The sequence below is a fragment of the Dufourea novaeangliae genome, unplaced genomic scaffold (genome assembly GCF_001272555.1).
Source record: "Dufourea novaeangliae isolate 0120121106 unplaced genomic scaffold, ASM127255v1 scaffold2, whole genome shotgun sequence".
Lineage (NCBI taxonomy): Eukaryota > Metazoa > Arthropoda > Insecta > Hymenoptera > Halictidae > Dufourea > Dufourea novaeangliae.
The window spans coordinates 1660236-1677524 of record NW_015373882.1 but is presented as its reverse complement, the minus strand read 5'-3'; the positions used below and the strand labels follow the sequence as shown (position 1 = coordinate 1677524).

At 34.2% G+C, this 17289-nt stretch overlaps 1 protein-coding gene across 1 annotated transcript; it reads right to left on the bottom strand.

The window, feature by feature from the left end:
* Positions 1 to 663: 663 nt before the first annotated feature.
* On the bottom strand, positions 664 to 9366 carry LOC107186795 (innexin shaking-B-like). The gene is made up of 4 exons (XM_015574768.1): positions 9310 to 9366; positions 5090 to 5220; positions 2142 to 2376; positions 664 to 684 (listed from the first exon to the last, which is right to left on the bottom strand). Exons 1-4 carry the CDS (start codon positions 9364 to 9366, stop codon positions 664 to 666), a joined length of 444 nt encoding a protein of 147 aa, XP_015430254.1.
* Between the last annotated feature and the right edge of the window lie 7923 nt (positions 9367 to 17289).

Genomic DNA, 17289 nt, shown 5'->3' with positions numbered 1-17289 from the left:
ATTAAATGTTTTTATAATGTGTAATTTAATTATTTATTTTGTTTGGAAGCACTTTCTCATGTATTTCGTAAATAATTGACGTATTTTCTAAGTGCGACTTTTTTTATGCGGTCCCTCTCCGCCGCATAAAAAAAAATTTCTGTAGTATGTCGTACAAAGTTGTTTATTATATGTAGTATTTATGAAATTTCCGAATATTTTTTTGTGCGGTTTCTTTTATGCGGTCCCTATCTACCGCATAAAAACAGGTTTTACTGTACTTAATATCGACTGCTATGACAATAAACGTGTTCCTAATGGGAAACAAAATTATTGCAACGAAGCCTAATATAAACAAAAGAACCGTGTTTGAAGAATCACAAGTATCAAGCAGCGCCATCTTGAAAGCTCTTACTTCGTTGATGTTTAATATGTTCAACTAAAAAGAACGGGGCACTGTGTTTGAGTAACTGTCACGATCAATTCGAAACGACACGACGCGCTTATTAATCAAACCGCGATAATATGAACGATGGGAATCCGCTCGTTTTACGTCGAACAACGTGTCAAACGCGAGCGAAAGCGCGCCCTATTCAAAGGCCTGCGCGTATCGTGAAAAAGAAAATAATCAATTTCGCCTTGTACTCGGTCCGTACGGTTAGAAACACCTACACGTCAATCAGCTCACTTCCCGTTTTCCGACTCCTTAAACACAAATCAATCATATCCGCACTACCGAGTTCTATTTGTGTGCTTTCCTCCGGAACACGTGTTTCATTAGGAAAACGTGTTGACTCGCGCGCGCCGTACCGATATCGCCGACACGGTAGAGGCATACATACCACGCGACCGGTTTATGTCAAAACGGTGTCGTTTTTTCGTTTAAATTGCAGTAATGTCCCTATACTCAACTATTAACCCATAGCACACGAAGATGAAACGATAGAATGGTGAAGGTTATGGGTGTATTCTAATCTAGAGTGTCATTTCGTCCAAGGGTATATTCTAATGTAGAGTGTTTGCTTTTTACAAATAAATACATATTTATGCATTCTTTACGAATATTCAATCATTTTTGTGAAGTGGAAATGATTAAAATTGGTACGGTCCCTTAATAGTCCGGCAGCCGGGAAACATTTTCCTTACGTCATTTGATTACAACTGCAAAATTGTTGAGGCTTTAATTAATTTATTGTTAGTTAGAAATGAAAAAATGGTTGTCTGGCAGTTTGGATACACTGCGTTTGGCGATGTTATAGTGTTGAAGTTGTAAAAAAATTACAATACCCTTACGTCATTTGATTACAGCTGAAACTTATTTTGTCATTTTCAGTGGTCATTTCTCGTGTCTATTGAAATGAATTGGTATCTTACTCTAAGAGCCGAGACGTGGTTCCTGGGAGTAAAAAAACGGGGGTTACCAAAAATCCATTAAAAAACATGGATTTTGAAGTAAATTGGTGCGAGGGATCCGAATAAAATATTGAAAAAATTCTACGGCATTTCCTTTTTAAGTTATGTCCAAAAAAACCGATTTTTTATTACGAGAACTACTTTAGGAAATTTTTTTATACAAAAAATAACGTCATATTCAAATTCAATACCCTAAAAAACATATAGATGCCGGGTTTTAGCCAATTATTCTTAAAAAAGAGGATTTTGCCGTTTTTCGTTTGCGCCCCAATAATATGAGTAAAATGGGTCCATTGCAGATACAATTTTTATGATTTCTTAGTTACGATGAGTACTTTCAAAACATACATTCCAAATCGGGCAACTCCATTCCCTGAAAGTGAATGTTTACTTCTTAGGCACACAAGTAAAGCTATACAAAGATGCAACGTATGTAATTATCGTTTTCCACTCGGAAGATATTACAAGTATGGTGTCTCTCCTGAATTTACTCTATGTAATTTGTAATCCTAAACGAAAAACTCAACAAAAAGGGGATTGTCGGAAATTATTTAACAGTTACATTTAAGTCTGACATAAAAACCGATATCTTTAAGAAACTTTAAAAATTATAATCTCCAGCAGCACCTCATTACATTTCACATCTAGCCATGAATTTCCAAGACTAATTATATCGCACATTTATGTTTTTGACATACAGAAGATGATACGTGATGGATTAAAATTTAAACGATAAGCCTGCTACTCACTTGTAATATCAGGACGAAGACGACCCATTGGTAATATTTCACGCTCCTGGTCGTGTCACGTTCAACAGTCGGATCGTTTTTCCGCCAATTAAATCGATCCCATCGATGATTCCCGGAGGATGGCCCGACACCACGCGCCGCGACGTTGCTCCCAGTGATGCCCAACATCGCCCCGGTCACGAAATAAGTACTGTGTATCCAACAGTACGCGTTGAATGCCTCCACGGGGATTTCTCTGAGTGAATGAAATCTCTTTCATCAATTCTTTTCCCAAATACGTGGATGAAGCGCGATAAAATAAGTTAACCGTATTTTGGGGGGGGGGGGGGGGGGGGGCAGAAATATTAACACATCGACCGCCACAGTGAAAAAGGTTGTACGTAGCCGGACACAGTTTATTTTGTTTTTAAAGTCATAAATCGTTGAAAATGTATGCGTTTTATTAATGGAGGCTGTTGGTCGTGTTTTAAATTATACTGCAATATTAAATATTACGCAAAAATTTTGTAACTCTGAGAAGGGGGAGGGTGGCAAAATCCAATCTTTTTCTTGTAGGTGGCACAAAAGCCACTTTTTTCCGTCCAGAAGAGGGGCAAGTGCCCCTCCCTGCCACCCTTAGCTACGCCCATGCCACGAAACGTGATCAGCTTAGGTTATTCTACTGTCAGCTGTTCGATCGAAAATTGTTTGGCTAATGTAACATGATCCAAGGAGAGCTTTAAGATAATTGTACCGAGTTTTTTGTCAACCCTTTTGTTCCAGAGTTTTCAAGGTCGCATTCAGATTTTTATAGATGAATCTACAATTGATTTACGCCCATCTTTTAGCGGATACTGAGACGAATAATTCGACAAGCATCGTAACAAATAAATTTTTTCCTTGAAACCCGAGAAACATTAAGAAAATATCATTTACCTTAAAGGGCTATATACCTTTAACCTGTTAGATATGAGGGAAAATTAAACAATTTTTTAGTATATGCAGAATTATGGTTTATTAAAACATCAACATACATATACATCTTATTGTATGTTATTTACGTAATAATTTCTGAAAAATTAAGCTATACATCTGTCAAAAGAAGAAAATGGCTGCCATTTAATTATAACCCATATCATCAAAACACCTTCTACGGTACCAGATATATCTCTGTGAACTTTTATCTGAAACAAGTTTTTTAAATTTTATATTAAAATAGACCAAAGGAACTAATACTCATCAAAGCCAATTTTGAAAATGTTAATATTTTATCATTAACATTTCCAACATAAAGTTTCAACTTCTTTTGTTATTGAAAAAAGGAAAGATGCACGAATCGAAAATTTGCTTCTTCAAATACCTACTAGATTTTAGTCTTAAGGATATAACCACAAAGTTTGATCCAAATTAGTTCTGGGTTCGTTTAAAAATTTCTGGTGCCCATTTTGAAAACTGAATTTCGAATAATACGCTTTTAAACGGCAGCCATTGTCTTCTGTTGATAGATATACAACTCAATTTTTCAGAAATTACTAAGGAAGTAACATATAAGTAGATGTATATGTTGAATTTTTAATAAACAATAATTCTGCATATAGAACAAAATTTGTTAATTTTCCGTCTTATTTAACAAGTCAGAGGTATGTAACCCCTTAATTAAAACGATGTTTCGTATGATGTCCATCAGCTGCAATACACTCGCGTAAACGTTTAAGAAACGACTGCCCAGTTCGACTTATGACGTCTGCACTGACGGTAATGCATGCAAACAAATTTTCGATCGAACAGCTAGCAGTAGAATAATCTAAGCTGATCATGTTTCGTGGTCCACCGTGTATATAAAATGCTTGGATGACTCACTCATCAACACTCAGCCTAAACCGTTGTACATTGACAAGCAAACTCGGCTTCCACTAGGGAAAAAAGTGACGTAAAGGAAGGACCTCCTGCGATATGATTTCCGGAATTATTGAAATGTATGTCAATTTAACATTCGATTTAACATTAATTTCAGTACTTGAAACAAATTTATCAAGTGGTAGGAGGTACGCTACTTTTTCCCCTAGTGGAAACCGAGTTTGCTCGTGAGGATACACTGACGTGCAAACTCGGCTTCCGCTGGGGGAAAAAGTTGACGCAGGAGAAGGGTCTCCTACCATGCTACTACCTGTTGGTATTTGGAATTACTGAAATTTATGCCAAATTAACATTCGATTTAACATTAATTTCAGTACCTGGAATAAATTGACCAAGTGGTAGGAGACTTTTCTTTTACGTCACTTTTTCCCCTACTGGAAGCAGAGTTTGCTCCTAAATGTACATACCTAAAAACGTGAAATTTGGTCAGTACTAGAGTAGACTCGCGTTAAAGTAGCGCACGTTAAAGTAACGGTAGGAACAGCCACAACTCATACACATTACTCACACACGTGCGAACACCCCACTGTCGATCGCCATCTGTAACCAAAGTTCTGATCGAATTGGTGGATCGACCGAACTGCCTTGAAATCCTGCGTGCCCACGTTGAAGTAGCGTTTCCAGCAAAAACCTGCGTCGAGAGCCCCGCACCGCTACTTTAACGTGAGTCTACTGTATTTCTTTCATGACATAGACAAGGGATAAAAAAGGATTTTTCGAAAAAGAGACTCTAAGTGGGTAAGAAGGGATCAAATTTTTTTCAAAGAATATCCATATCCCAGAAGTCACTAAAGTTGGAGACATAAAGTTCGGCATGTAAATACCTGATTAAAAATAAACAAACACGTGTTTGAGCGTTTTTCGAAATTCAACTCCTTGTCTCGTTTAAATTACCTAATCGAGATCCCGCTGCATTAAGTTTTGTATGTGTAATATTTCAAATTGAAACAAATGTAGGATTCTTGTTTTAAATAATGAAATTGCTCGCTATCTTTCGATCCTACGTGAAAAAGCCTGATAGTCATCCGCGAATGGTTACTTTTCAACTGTACCTCGTGTGTACGCATTCTATTGGATTCCCCACGACTTGCTTGCTGCTGATGATTATGGTGAACGTCAGTATCAATACCGTTGTCAATGAGTGGAGCCTGAGGATGACACCGTTGTCTTTTATTCTGGACACCTAAAGAACAACGATCCATTCTGTTCTACTCGCTTTCGCATTGACGTCTGATTACTGCGCCCCGTTCGTTTTCGACGTGGATTTCAACTGGATTCTCACTTTCCGTCAGACTTGGGCCCAATTCTATTCTAATACTGAGCGTCGGAATAAGGGGGAGTCTAGGGGGAGCTGTAGCCCTGGGCCCCACGTTCCAGTGTGGGCCAGTTCGAAACCTTCCATTTCGTTATGATTAAATGTTATTTAACTTTATTTAAATTTAAATTTTTTAAGATTTTTTTATTTTGTTATGCTATATTACGGAAAATCGACCCCACCCCGATTTTCAACCAAGGGGGCCCCCGAAAATTCGATAGCCCTGAGCCACAAAAAAACTTAATCCCAGCCTGCTAATACGACAACTAACAAGGAATGCTCGTGAAGTGATATACACCGATTTTTCGATAACGTTGCTGAATTCTTTATGGGATCAACCTAAGAATTTTCCGTATTTGGTTGGTGCTACTTTTGAACTTTAAAGGAGAAACCATCTTTTTTATCCGAAGCATTAATTTTACATATTTGCATGCAACTCGTAAACTACAAAAAATATCGAACAAAAGTTGAGATCTATTTTGTATCGTTTTTTGTAGTCCATATATTGTAGGAAGTAATTTTCGAAAAACTTATATTCAAAAAAAGTGTTCAAAAACTTATTTTTTTTTTAATCTCTTCGTATCGATATATCGAAAACTAAAAGTTATACAAAATTTATTAAAAGTATTTAAAAGTAGTACCAACCAAGTACAAAAAAATTCTTAGGTTGGTCCCATAAACAATTATGTAAAGTTACAGAAAAATCGGCGTGTATCATTTCGCGAACATTTAATTGTTTGTCAGTGTAATCATTCAAGAAGAAGTACATATGTATTATTTTATAATAAAACATTGAAATTTTCACATGTAATAAATTGAAAATGGCGAAGTACTTTTTTTCTTTTATTCGTTATTCGAAAGTATTTATCTAGATAATGAATTTACCCATCACTGCTTTCGATTAACTCGACTGATAGTCGCAGTTTTAAAAATCTTTCAAAGTAACCGTTTTGATAATCACATATAGTGTATGTATTTGTTACCATTAGCGTGGGACTAAGTAGAGTAGAGCCTCCCGTATCGGAACACCCTAATACTCGATATTCTGTTATCCAAACAGATCAGCCTTCTCCGATCGCAAATATACACAGTGTTTCCGAAATACTGATACCACCCGAAAAAATGTGAATTTACATTGAAAAATAAGTCGAAAATTAAGAACATTTTTTTGTACGATGCTTCGTTTTCGAGAAAATCGAATTTAAAAATATGCTGGACACGCGTGCAAGTGAATAGGACTTGGCTAACGCGTCTGTTCATTACATTCTGTTTCTACTTATTGTCACTGAATTGTGAATACACAGTATACAGTGTATAGGGTGTTCACGGTAAATTGGACCTGCGTTTTTCTCGTATACAGTAAGTATTTCAAAAAAATGGAATAGGAAGAACTTACAGTATACCTTATTGGCAACACAATAACCTATGTAAATTTTTTATATTTGCATTATTTTTCAAGAAACAAAGGTGATTTACAGTGTTTTAAATAAAATGCTATATGTTTCTTAATGTCATTTGAAAACGTGAGTCAAGACAAATTCACTCATCTGTAACACAATGACTTCCAAGGTCATAGAAGATTAGAAATAAGAGGACCAGACATGGATTTTTTGTATGGGGTCATATTAAAGATATTTTTTATACTATATCGCCAAGAGATTTAAAATATATATATCAAATGAGTAATTTTTGCATTAAAAAATATACCTTTACTGTTTTTATTATAATTATTATTATTATTTACATTTTAGAATCACATTTTCGAGAAGTCTAATTCAATTGAATGGTATTGGTCACGGTTTTGATAATATATTATTTTTGTACACTTGCGGTTAACAAAAACACTGTTTCACTTACAGAGTATTTATAAAAATCGTCACACAGTAAAATGAAACATGTCTGAAGTCTTATAACATGAAAAGAAGTTTATTAGCGTTTAACCCGCTCGCTACATCTTTTTGGTATCTTGTACAAAACATTTTTCTTTCATCAAATCCAGAACCAATAAACATTTTAAGACTATACAAAACGTTTTGAAAAATACTTTTTTATGAACAATGTGTTTGCTCACAACGAAGAACCAATTATTAGTTACTCTGACACCATTTTTTTATTGATCGAATGTCATTTAAAAAAGGTTCGTACTGCCGATCCTCAAAAAATGTTCCAAATATTGTCACTAAAGTGATAAGTAGCGTCTACTGTTTTGAACAAATGCAGTTAGCGAGTTAACAATATTAAAGAGACCCTAACTGTTATAACCACAATTTAAAAAGTGACGGTATAAGAGTTAATATCTTTCTGTTAATGATTTTGGTTACGAATAACCATTATAAATGATTAAAACTTTTGTCGGTTGCACGTAACTATTATCGATGACGAGAATATTATTTTGGTTACCGATAACCATTATTGATGACAGAAATTTTTTTTGGTTACGCGGTAACCAATATACATGACGAAAGTTTTATTTTGGTTACTTTCGACCATTGTCAATTTTTATTCACGTTATTTTCACTAATATATCTATATTTTATCTGAAAATATATAAATTCTATAATTCATTTTGCGTCACTGATAGATACGTCAATAACAATATTAAAGAGACCCTAACTGTTATAACCACAATTTAAAAAGTGACGGTATAAGAGTTAATATCTTTGTGTGAATGATTTTGGTTACGAATAACCATTATAAATGATTAAAACTATTGTCGGTTGCACGTAACTATTATCGATGACGAGAATATTATTTTGGTTACCGATAACCATTATTGATGACAGAAATTTTTTTTGGTTACGCGGTAACCAATATACATGACGAAAGTTTTATTTTGGTTACTTTCGACCATTGTCAATTTTTATTCACGTTATTTTCACTAATATATCTATATTTTATCTGAAAATATATAAATTCTATAATTCATTTTGCGTCACTGATAGATACGTCAATAAAAATAACGTTTATAAAAATTGTCGATAGTCGAAAGTAACCAAAATGAAACTCTCGTCATTGATAATGCTTAGGTGCAACCAAAAACAATTTCCGTCATTGATAATGGTTATTCATAATATAATTTTCGTAGCCAATAATGGTTATTCGCAACCAAAAAAAATGTCCGTCATCGATAATTGTTATTGGTAACCAACACAAATTTTGATCATCTATAAAACATAGTTATTCGTAACCAGAATAGTTAAAAATCCATGTTTTTTGATCACGTCATTTTTTGAAAAATTTCTTCGATATTTATTAATATCTGGTTTTCATTTAAATCAAAATTACTTTTTGCTCAATGATTTTTTTCCGAAAAATGTTTCAAATAACTGTTATTTTTGGTCTCTGAATTAATTAAATAGGGTACAATGCGAAATATTAAATATTGCTCAATAAAGAAAACTGGACTTACACCACTTAAAAAAAACGGCTGATATGTGCATACGAACTTCTCCCGTTACTTTGACGTTTAGACTGCACACCTGAAAAATGTCACGTACTTTCATTAACATCCCGCTAAAATGAATTAACACTTCAACTACCTGTCGTGTGCACCAAAATGGATACACAACTGAACTTCATAGAGGAACTATGTGTCTATACATATATGGTCCCAGTAAAGCACTACATTCTATAAGTTGTGTGCAATAAATGGACGCAACTATCGTTAATTGCTCTAATGGGTTCTACGACATCAGTTTGTAGGTAAATTCTGGTGGGACAGTTCAATATTTATAGTGTGATATTTTATCAAATCCATTAGTTAAAGTGTCAAGGAAGGCTAGCAAACGGTTCATTCCAATGGAAAGCGAGAATCCACGAAACTCCACGACGTTCATTCGGTAACCCACTGGGTTCAGGAACGCTTACACGTATGAAATAATAAAACCCTGTGATAATGTCGATCATATTGGTTCTGTTCTCCCTCTTGTTTTCGAGAATCCCATCGGACGTAGGTACCAGTTCACCATTTACGTGATGACCAGCCGAAGACTCAATGATCAGCGCATACTTCATACTGGAACGATCGGGATCGAGTTCGATATCGGAATCAACGAGCACCGAGGTGGATCTTTCATTTCTAATCTCGACAGGGTTCTTCGCACTAATTCACATCGTGTCACACTTGAGAATAAAGGAATACGAACTATATCGCGACTCGAATCCCTTCTAAACCGCCAATGGATACTTCTCGAGAACGGTTTTCCTCCGAAAACTGACTGGGAACACATCCACGGTAGTGGAATGGCCACCGATTGCCAAAACACGATCACCACGACTGTGACTTTTCTCTGATCTCTTTTAGGTCCGTCCAATTTTATTTTTGTAGTTTTTACCCTTCCCTCCCTCTCTCTCTCTCCCCCTCTGACTCTCTTCGTCTCTCTCCCTACCTCTATCAACCCTGCTCCCCCCTAACTCGTGTTGGCGCCAATGTGACAACACGATTCAGTCTACACAGTTTGCCTAGCGATCGCCTCAACACGCTTTTAATTTGTATTTCGTCGAAATACAAGTCGAAATTTCAGATCTTTCGAAATTCAAGAATTTTATACCAAAAAAAGTATACATACAGTGGGTAACGAAAGTATTCACACACTCTTTAAAGCAGAACAACTTTTTTAAAATTGGTCCAATTGACGGGTTTTTTTGTGAAGTTCAAAACATTAGTTTACTAAATGATGTGTAAAAAAATTTGAAAAAGTTGCGATTGGTCGGAATTGCGAAGAAAATAGTAAAGGTCGCATTTTACAATTTTTTAATCTGAGGCTGTAATAAAAAGTTAATAAATAGATATCAAAGATTTTTGTTAGTTAAGTATATGCATACTGAAAGTTTCATTGAAATCGGTTGATACTGAAGCGAGCGAGAGGCATCAAAAGATGTAAAAATTGTTAGATTTACTACAATTGTATGTCAAAAGTCGCGAGAACTATGGTTTTCAACATTTTTAATCGTTTGTATCTCATAGCAACGATAATCGATATTTATTAAATTTTTATTACAGTCTCAAATGAAGGAGTTGTAAAAAGCAACCTTTACTATTTTCTTTGCGATTCCCACCAATCGCAACTTTTTCAAATATTTTTACACATCATTTAGTAAACTAATATTTCTAACATCACAAAAGAACTCAAGTCACTTGGAGCAATTTTAAAAGAGTTGTTCTGTTTTGAAGGGTGTGCAAATACTTTTGTTACACCACTGTATACATTCTACCGTATTTTTATGTAATTAGTCGTTCCAGTTCTGAATAGGGCAAAATACGACGAAACTACGCAACTTTTGCAGAAACATGGTGTTACAGTATTTGTTGACAACGATAACAACCTATTCAGTCTCGTTTAAGTTACTTTTTTACGAGTGTCCACTCCAATATCGTGCTGCTAATCGATAAAAGAAAAAATTCAGTAAAATGTTTTGACCAATGTGTTTTGGTCCAAACATTTTGCAATGTTGCTTTGTTATCAACTAGAAGCACTGATACATCAAATGTAATCTAGAAATGCTAAAAATATACAGAAAAACGTAAAACAAGACGAAAATTTAAAAAATTCTAATTTTTTATCTTCAAATGAGAAGCATAGCATTTAGGAATAATGAGAACATCGCGTTGTAAAGCGGAAGAGGCATACAAAGTGGTAAGAAACAAAGCAATTAACCGGGGACTGTGTAATGTAGTTTTTTATCTCTTGTGTAATTTTGTATAATAAAATAAAAGAAACTTATAGAGTGGATGCACCAGTAAATGAACACGTACCACATAATGAACATTATATATAAATACGAGTAAATGAAGTTATTGAAATAAGCTAATACAGTAGGCGTTCATTTATTGCAGGCTATTTTATTGCAAAATAGGACCGCCCTTGCTCACACGTATTTCTCACACACGTGCGCCCACCCCACTCTGTCGTCCAACACGTCCAGGACGGAATACATACAGTGTCACGTTTCATCCATATATTTCACTACAGAAAGCGAAGTGTATATAATATTGTTTTAATAAAATGTTTCATCGTGTTTAGATGTTTTCAGTTATAATCAACTACATTTCGTATTATGCTTAATTCATATTGAATATAAGTAGTTATGTAAGCAAATAACTTATAACAAAATCAGTGTTGAGCATAATCTCTCTGGTCGTAACAATGTTAGATATCATTAACGTGGTGAATCATAGAAATCGAAAAGCTGCAAAAAATTGAAAATTGGTACATATGCAGTTTATAAATGAAATCAATACCTATTAAAAAAATGTGTTTTCCTAGGGTGTGATAGTGCATAACTTATTACATAAAATAGTACAAAGTAAAACCGAACCAATAATACTGTTTTATATAAATGATTATTCCTATAAATATTACATCTGTATATAAAATAATTAAAAATCTCAACCTATATATAATTGTACAACTATTTCAGCTTAAGAAACAAGTAATTTTTTCAGTGTATACTCTTCAATTTGTTACTTATAATATTTTGCTTCTAAGACACTTTTGGATATATGTATAAAAGTATTAGTAAATGTTTAATTCTTTGTCCAGCGATCTCTACTTGAAAGTACTAACAGAAGGTTCTCAATAATAAAATCATAGAACAGTAGGATTGAATATCTTAAAGATATTATGATAATTTAATATCAAGTATGTCAAGATGACTGATTATGAGTCAGAAGTAAAATATTATATCTAACAAGCTTAATGCAATGAAGTTAAAACATTGTAAAACAGGTTTGTCAAACAGGTTGAGCTTTTCTGTTATTCCATATTAGTAGCACGTAAATGAATAATATTTTCCTGGAAAAATAGTCACATTGCATCAGTTTTTCTCCTTAGATACTGTATTTTGTTGCAATCACTAACCCGTGTTATTCTACTTTTACACATAATTAAGATAACTAAGCAAATTTAGTTATTAATCATTTTGTATGTCGCAATTTTATTCATATTATTGATTACATTGTTTACAATAAAGAAGAATACCTGAATCTACTGTTTAATCCTACGTGCATTATAAAAAATAGTCCAGTAACTTTGAACACTTTAATTATCTTTAATATTTTACAGTGTGTATATAAAATATCTCACGAATTACACTGGTCAACATTGTTTTTGTCTCAAACAACAATTATACTGATTCTTATAGATTTTTTTGTGCTGAATATGAATCCGTAAACATTTTTTTGTCATCACCTCCAGTTTCCGAGAAATTTCATTTTTTTGAAAAATACAAATTTTCAACTTTCAACATTTCCTGTGTTCAATGTTACAAAATTAATTGTAACAAAACTAATAGTTATGCAGTTGATTGTTGCGTCAAAGGCGACAGTCGAGCGACAGTCAAACACCTGAGCTTGCCACCTTTGAGTACCACTACCAGCGTCGCAGGTTTTACAAAACTATTTCGCTCTTGTATTGAACACAAAACGTGTGTTACCATTTCTGTTACTGCTTTCCGGAAGAAAAATGTTTACTGTATCTGCTGACACAGTCAGATTATATCCTGCACCCTTACTTTTCGAAATAAATTGAACAATATCTATTAAAATTGATGCATTTCGGGTGTCTTTTCCTCTTTGATCGTTATTTAAACATGTTTAAATGTTGATAATGCGATAACGTATACCATTTACTTCTGGAGAGTTTACAAAATTATTTGTCGCAACAATCAACTGAATAACTATTAATGTTTGAACACAGAAAATATTCAAAGTTGAAAATTTACTTTTTTTCTGAAAATCAAATTTCGCAGAAACTGAGGGTGATGACAAAAAACTGTTTACGGATTCGTATTTAGCACAGAAGAATCTATAAGAATCAGCAACTGGATGTTCGAAGACAAACAAAAAGTTAAATTTTGTTGACCAGTGTTATTACCTTTTTTCACATATTACCTTAATATTTTATTACGCAGAATGTTTAGAAGAATCCACGTACGTAAAAAAATATTTTTATTCCACAATATTTCAGTATCATAAAAAGGAAAACATAATTAATCTTGAAAACTCAGAAGATCCTCGACGAACGAAAAATTGTTATTGCTAAGTAATAGCCCTTTCCATACTAAACAACTTCGGTGATTAACCTTTTCTAATATCTCTAAAAATAACGGAGATATGATCACCATAAAATGTATATCTAACTCACCCTATACATATGTACACATACATATAGATGCGTCGCACAACTGAACGGCCGAATGGCAGGGAGAGCGCGCGAATGATTAGGCTCGCTTATTCTAGTGTGCCTGGAATTCTGGTCCTCTACAGCCCCGAAGGCTGCAATAAACGAGCGCCTACTGTATTGTGAAATGATAAAAATGTGTAGGTAAATATTGATTTTTTTCAATTTCTTGTTTCATATTTAAACAATTTTTGCGGCATTAGTTAGAAATGTTCATCTACTGGTTAATGTTCATACACTGGTGAAATCGGTATTTTTTCTTTTTAATTTAATTAATTACAGTTTTCCAATGTTTCAAATTGAAATCTATATGTTATAAAAAGGTATAGGTATTAAAAAATCTACTTTTCATGTGCCAAATATTTATTAATGTTATTATCATTTAAAATTTGACTTTAATAGTTAGAAAATCTCTTAAGTGTTCATTCCTTGGTGTGTTTACCCTACTGTTTATTCACATCTGTTAGAGAAATATGTAAAAACAGAGAAAAATAAACGTAGCTTAAAAAAAACAATGAGGGGGTTAGAATACGATTAAAGAGTGTAGACAAATTAATGTAGAAATGGAGGGAGAACGTATACATATAGCGCCGGATTAAGGAGGACTAGGGGAGAGCTATAGCCCCTAGCGCAACTTTCAAGGGGGGCCCCGATCTAAGGCTTTCGTTTATACCAAAGAATAATTGAATGAAATTTTGTTTACTGTTTCCCCTTTGAAATAATTAAAAATTGTACTAAATGTAGAAATAAATTGGATCAAAGTTGTTAAAATATAACGAAGCATTGCTAGGTATAATCAAGCGTTCGTTAGGATTAAATGATATTTAGTTTCACTTAGAATAAATTTTAATTTTTGAATCGTTAAAGTACATAGAATGATCCCTTACTATCAGTAGCTGTACTAAAAACTTTTTTCGTCAAGTACGTCTTAAATGGAACACTGTACAAGAATCATACTAGGAGTTTCTTAAAAATTCTGGACATCTCTGAACGCAACTGGACGTAGGGATCGTCAGAATAGGTTGGATCCAAGTTGCTCGGGTGCTGAAAGATTAAAATAATCGGATGCCCATCCCTAACATCTCGAATACGCCTGAGAATGTCGCCGCGTCATCGAGTGACGGAAATTTCAGGAAAAGCTGACATCATCGTAAATGTGTCACCGATCGCTACATTTAGTTTTATTGTCCCCTAATGCGAATGGAGTCGGGATCTACTCGCTTGTTCACGGCTCTGGCGACGATCCACTCTACCACGCTGCTTCGTTGTAAAGCGATCAATCACTGAACCCATGTTTAGACATCATCAAGATCAACCAGTTCGGCGCCTTTGACGAGTCAGACACGCGATATACATTTCTTCCAAGGGTACAATGGCCAGCCAGGCTGGTACTACAAATCAATTTGTACCATATGAAACTGCTATTTTTGATTTCAATTCGATATGAGTTTACAGATTTCAATGTGTTTATGTATTGAGTCTATGCAAAAGTTCCCATCGCTTGTAGATACTAAATGGCACTAAAAGGCACTGTCTGTATGTTTTCGTATTTATATTTTGACAATTGGTATTTATAACAATACTGCGGTTAACTTCATGCATAGCAACCTATATTTATTGAGAAAAGCACAGCATTCGGTGCACTTAAATACGGAAATTGATCAAATTCATATTCGACTTGTATACTGGTCCAGTTTAATCTGGGCAGATTTGCTGTTGGAACAAGAATATTGATTTGTTCTGTGTAAGAAGACAATATTTTAGGTAAAAATATGTACCGAGAGTGGTTTTCCAGATTCAGAATCGGCAATTTTCGTCTTAAAAACAAACCACGTTCTGGACGACCTTAGGAGTTAGATATTAGATAGAATAGACGACTTGCCAAATATTCCTAAATGAAAATTCGGCCCAATTAATAAAAATTACCTCTGGTCACGAATCGGACGTTTGGATGTGTAATTAAACAGAAAGGGACCGTTTTACGGAGCAAGGAAGTCGGGAAATCATCTTACTGTACGACAACGCTAATTCACATATCAGTAAACTAACTCAACAGACTATCTTAAGTTTGGAATAAGAAGTTTTTCACACTTGTTTGTCTTTTTCTTTATCTGGAAAATACTGAACTGAAATTGACGATGCACGAAATGCATCGATAACTTCGTCACCTCAAAATCGATGACATTTTTTTCTGTGTCAGAATGAATCAGTTATCTAAAGGTGGCGAAAAGTGATCGAAAGCGAGGAAAAATATTTCGACATCAAATAAATGTAAATACAGTAATGTTGGATACCCAACGAATATTTTCCCATAAATGTGCGTTAGTTACATGTATTTTTGTGAGCACTTCAAGAGTGCAAGCTAGAGCAACTTCCTTTCTTGATTTTCGTCCCTACGTATCGAACGGAAAAAAAACCGATTTAGTCACGGTCCTCAAGGACCTCGCTTTCCCATACCTCCTAAGACTAGGGACCTCTCCCAACTTTCCCACAGCGTCACTCTTAACTCTGACTTCGAACCATAAGCATCTCTGAAATACTCGATCAGCTTTATACAGAGTACAAGTGCTTATAATAAACCAGCATTTAACAAATTCGTTGTGTTATCATTTCGCGGTATCACAACAATACATACATATTGGGTTGTTCAATAAGTTTGTACTGATTTCATTTCATAATAAACTTCTTCAAATAACGGTGCCTAATGATGTATTATATACTACTCGACCAGCGTTTAGTTACCTGCATCATAATTATTATAGAATTATATGTTTCGTGTCAGTAACAATACGTTTACGTTTGAAGGCTATAGAATCTGAAACGAATAAAATCAAACACTTCTGACTCGTGTTGCTGTGCAAGTGTAATCGAAACTGTGAAGCTACTAGAGCCACCTGAAATATTTGTGCTGTTCATGGTGAACATTCTTCAGCATCCTTCCTAAGTACTCGCTGAACCTGCTCCAACAGATTATCACCTCTTTCGTTTTTTTCAAAAACGCTTCACATGGAATTTTCTTCCGGAACGATATGACACTGTAAGACTTTTTTTTTAAACGTGGAATTCATAATCTGCCAGATCGTTGGAAAGAGGCCGTGAACAATAGCGCAGCATACAAAACAAATTAAATGTTGTTGGATATTTTTGAAAAATATAAAATATAAAAATGTGTGGTGGTGAAAAACAATACAAAAATCAGTCCAATTTGATTAGTACCATCAAAGAAACATGGATGTATATCGAATATATTGAATGATATCTATACCTACATGATGTTCTTCCTCGATGAAGTTTTCTAGTTCTGAAAAGTAAACGTGAACATATTACATAAGTGTCAATAAATAGAAACTTCAATTTGGAGATACAACACATTTTGTAAGCTAAGACTATTCATGGGACATGTAAACAATTTTTACTACGCTTTGCGAGTATTAGGTACCGGAAAAAAGTTCGTTTTTCATTAACGGTAAATTAAGGAAACTTTGTTATCATTTGATCAACAATATCGATATCAAAACGTTTATTCTATCGAGTTTCCATTAACCAAATATAAAATAATGCAATGTTCAATGAAATATAAAGTTAAAGAAAAAAAATACTACAAAATCACCAGACAGTAAAACATTTGTAGTTGTCTGAGCAAATGAAATAATAAGTGATGTAGGATACTTTCCTATATGTGTAGAGATAATCGAACACTTTCTCTAATAACTGCTTCACCTCCTTATTCTGAATTTTTTTAATAAAGAAAGATATT

Bases quoted from the DNA above. Each gene is read 5' to 3' on its own strand.
- LOC107186795 (XM_015574768.1), bottom strand. From the start codon at position 9,366: ATGAAGTATGCGCTGATCATTGAGTCTTCGGCTGGTCATCACGTAAAT. The intron at 5,221-9,309 runs GTACCTACGTCC...GTTGTTCTTTAG, and splicing joins ATCACGTAAATGGTGAACTG to GTGTCCAGAATAAAAGACAA. The intron at 685-2,141 runs GTGAGTAGCAGG...TTTGTGTTTAAG, and splicing joins TCTTCGTCCTGATATTACAA to GAGTCGGAAAACGGGAAGTG.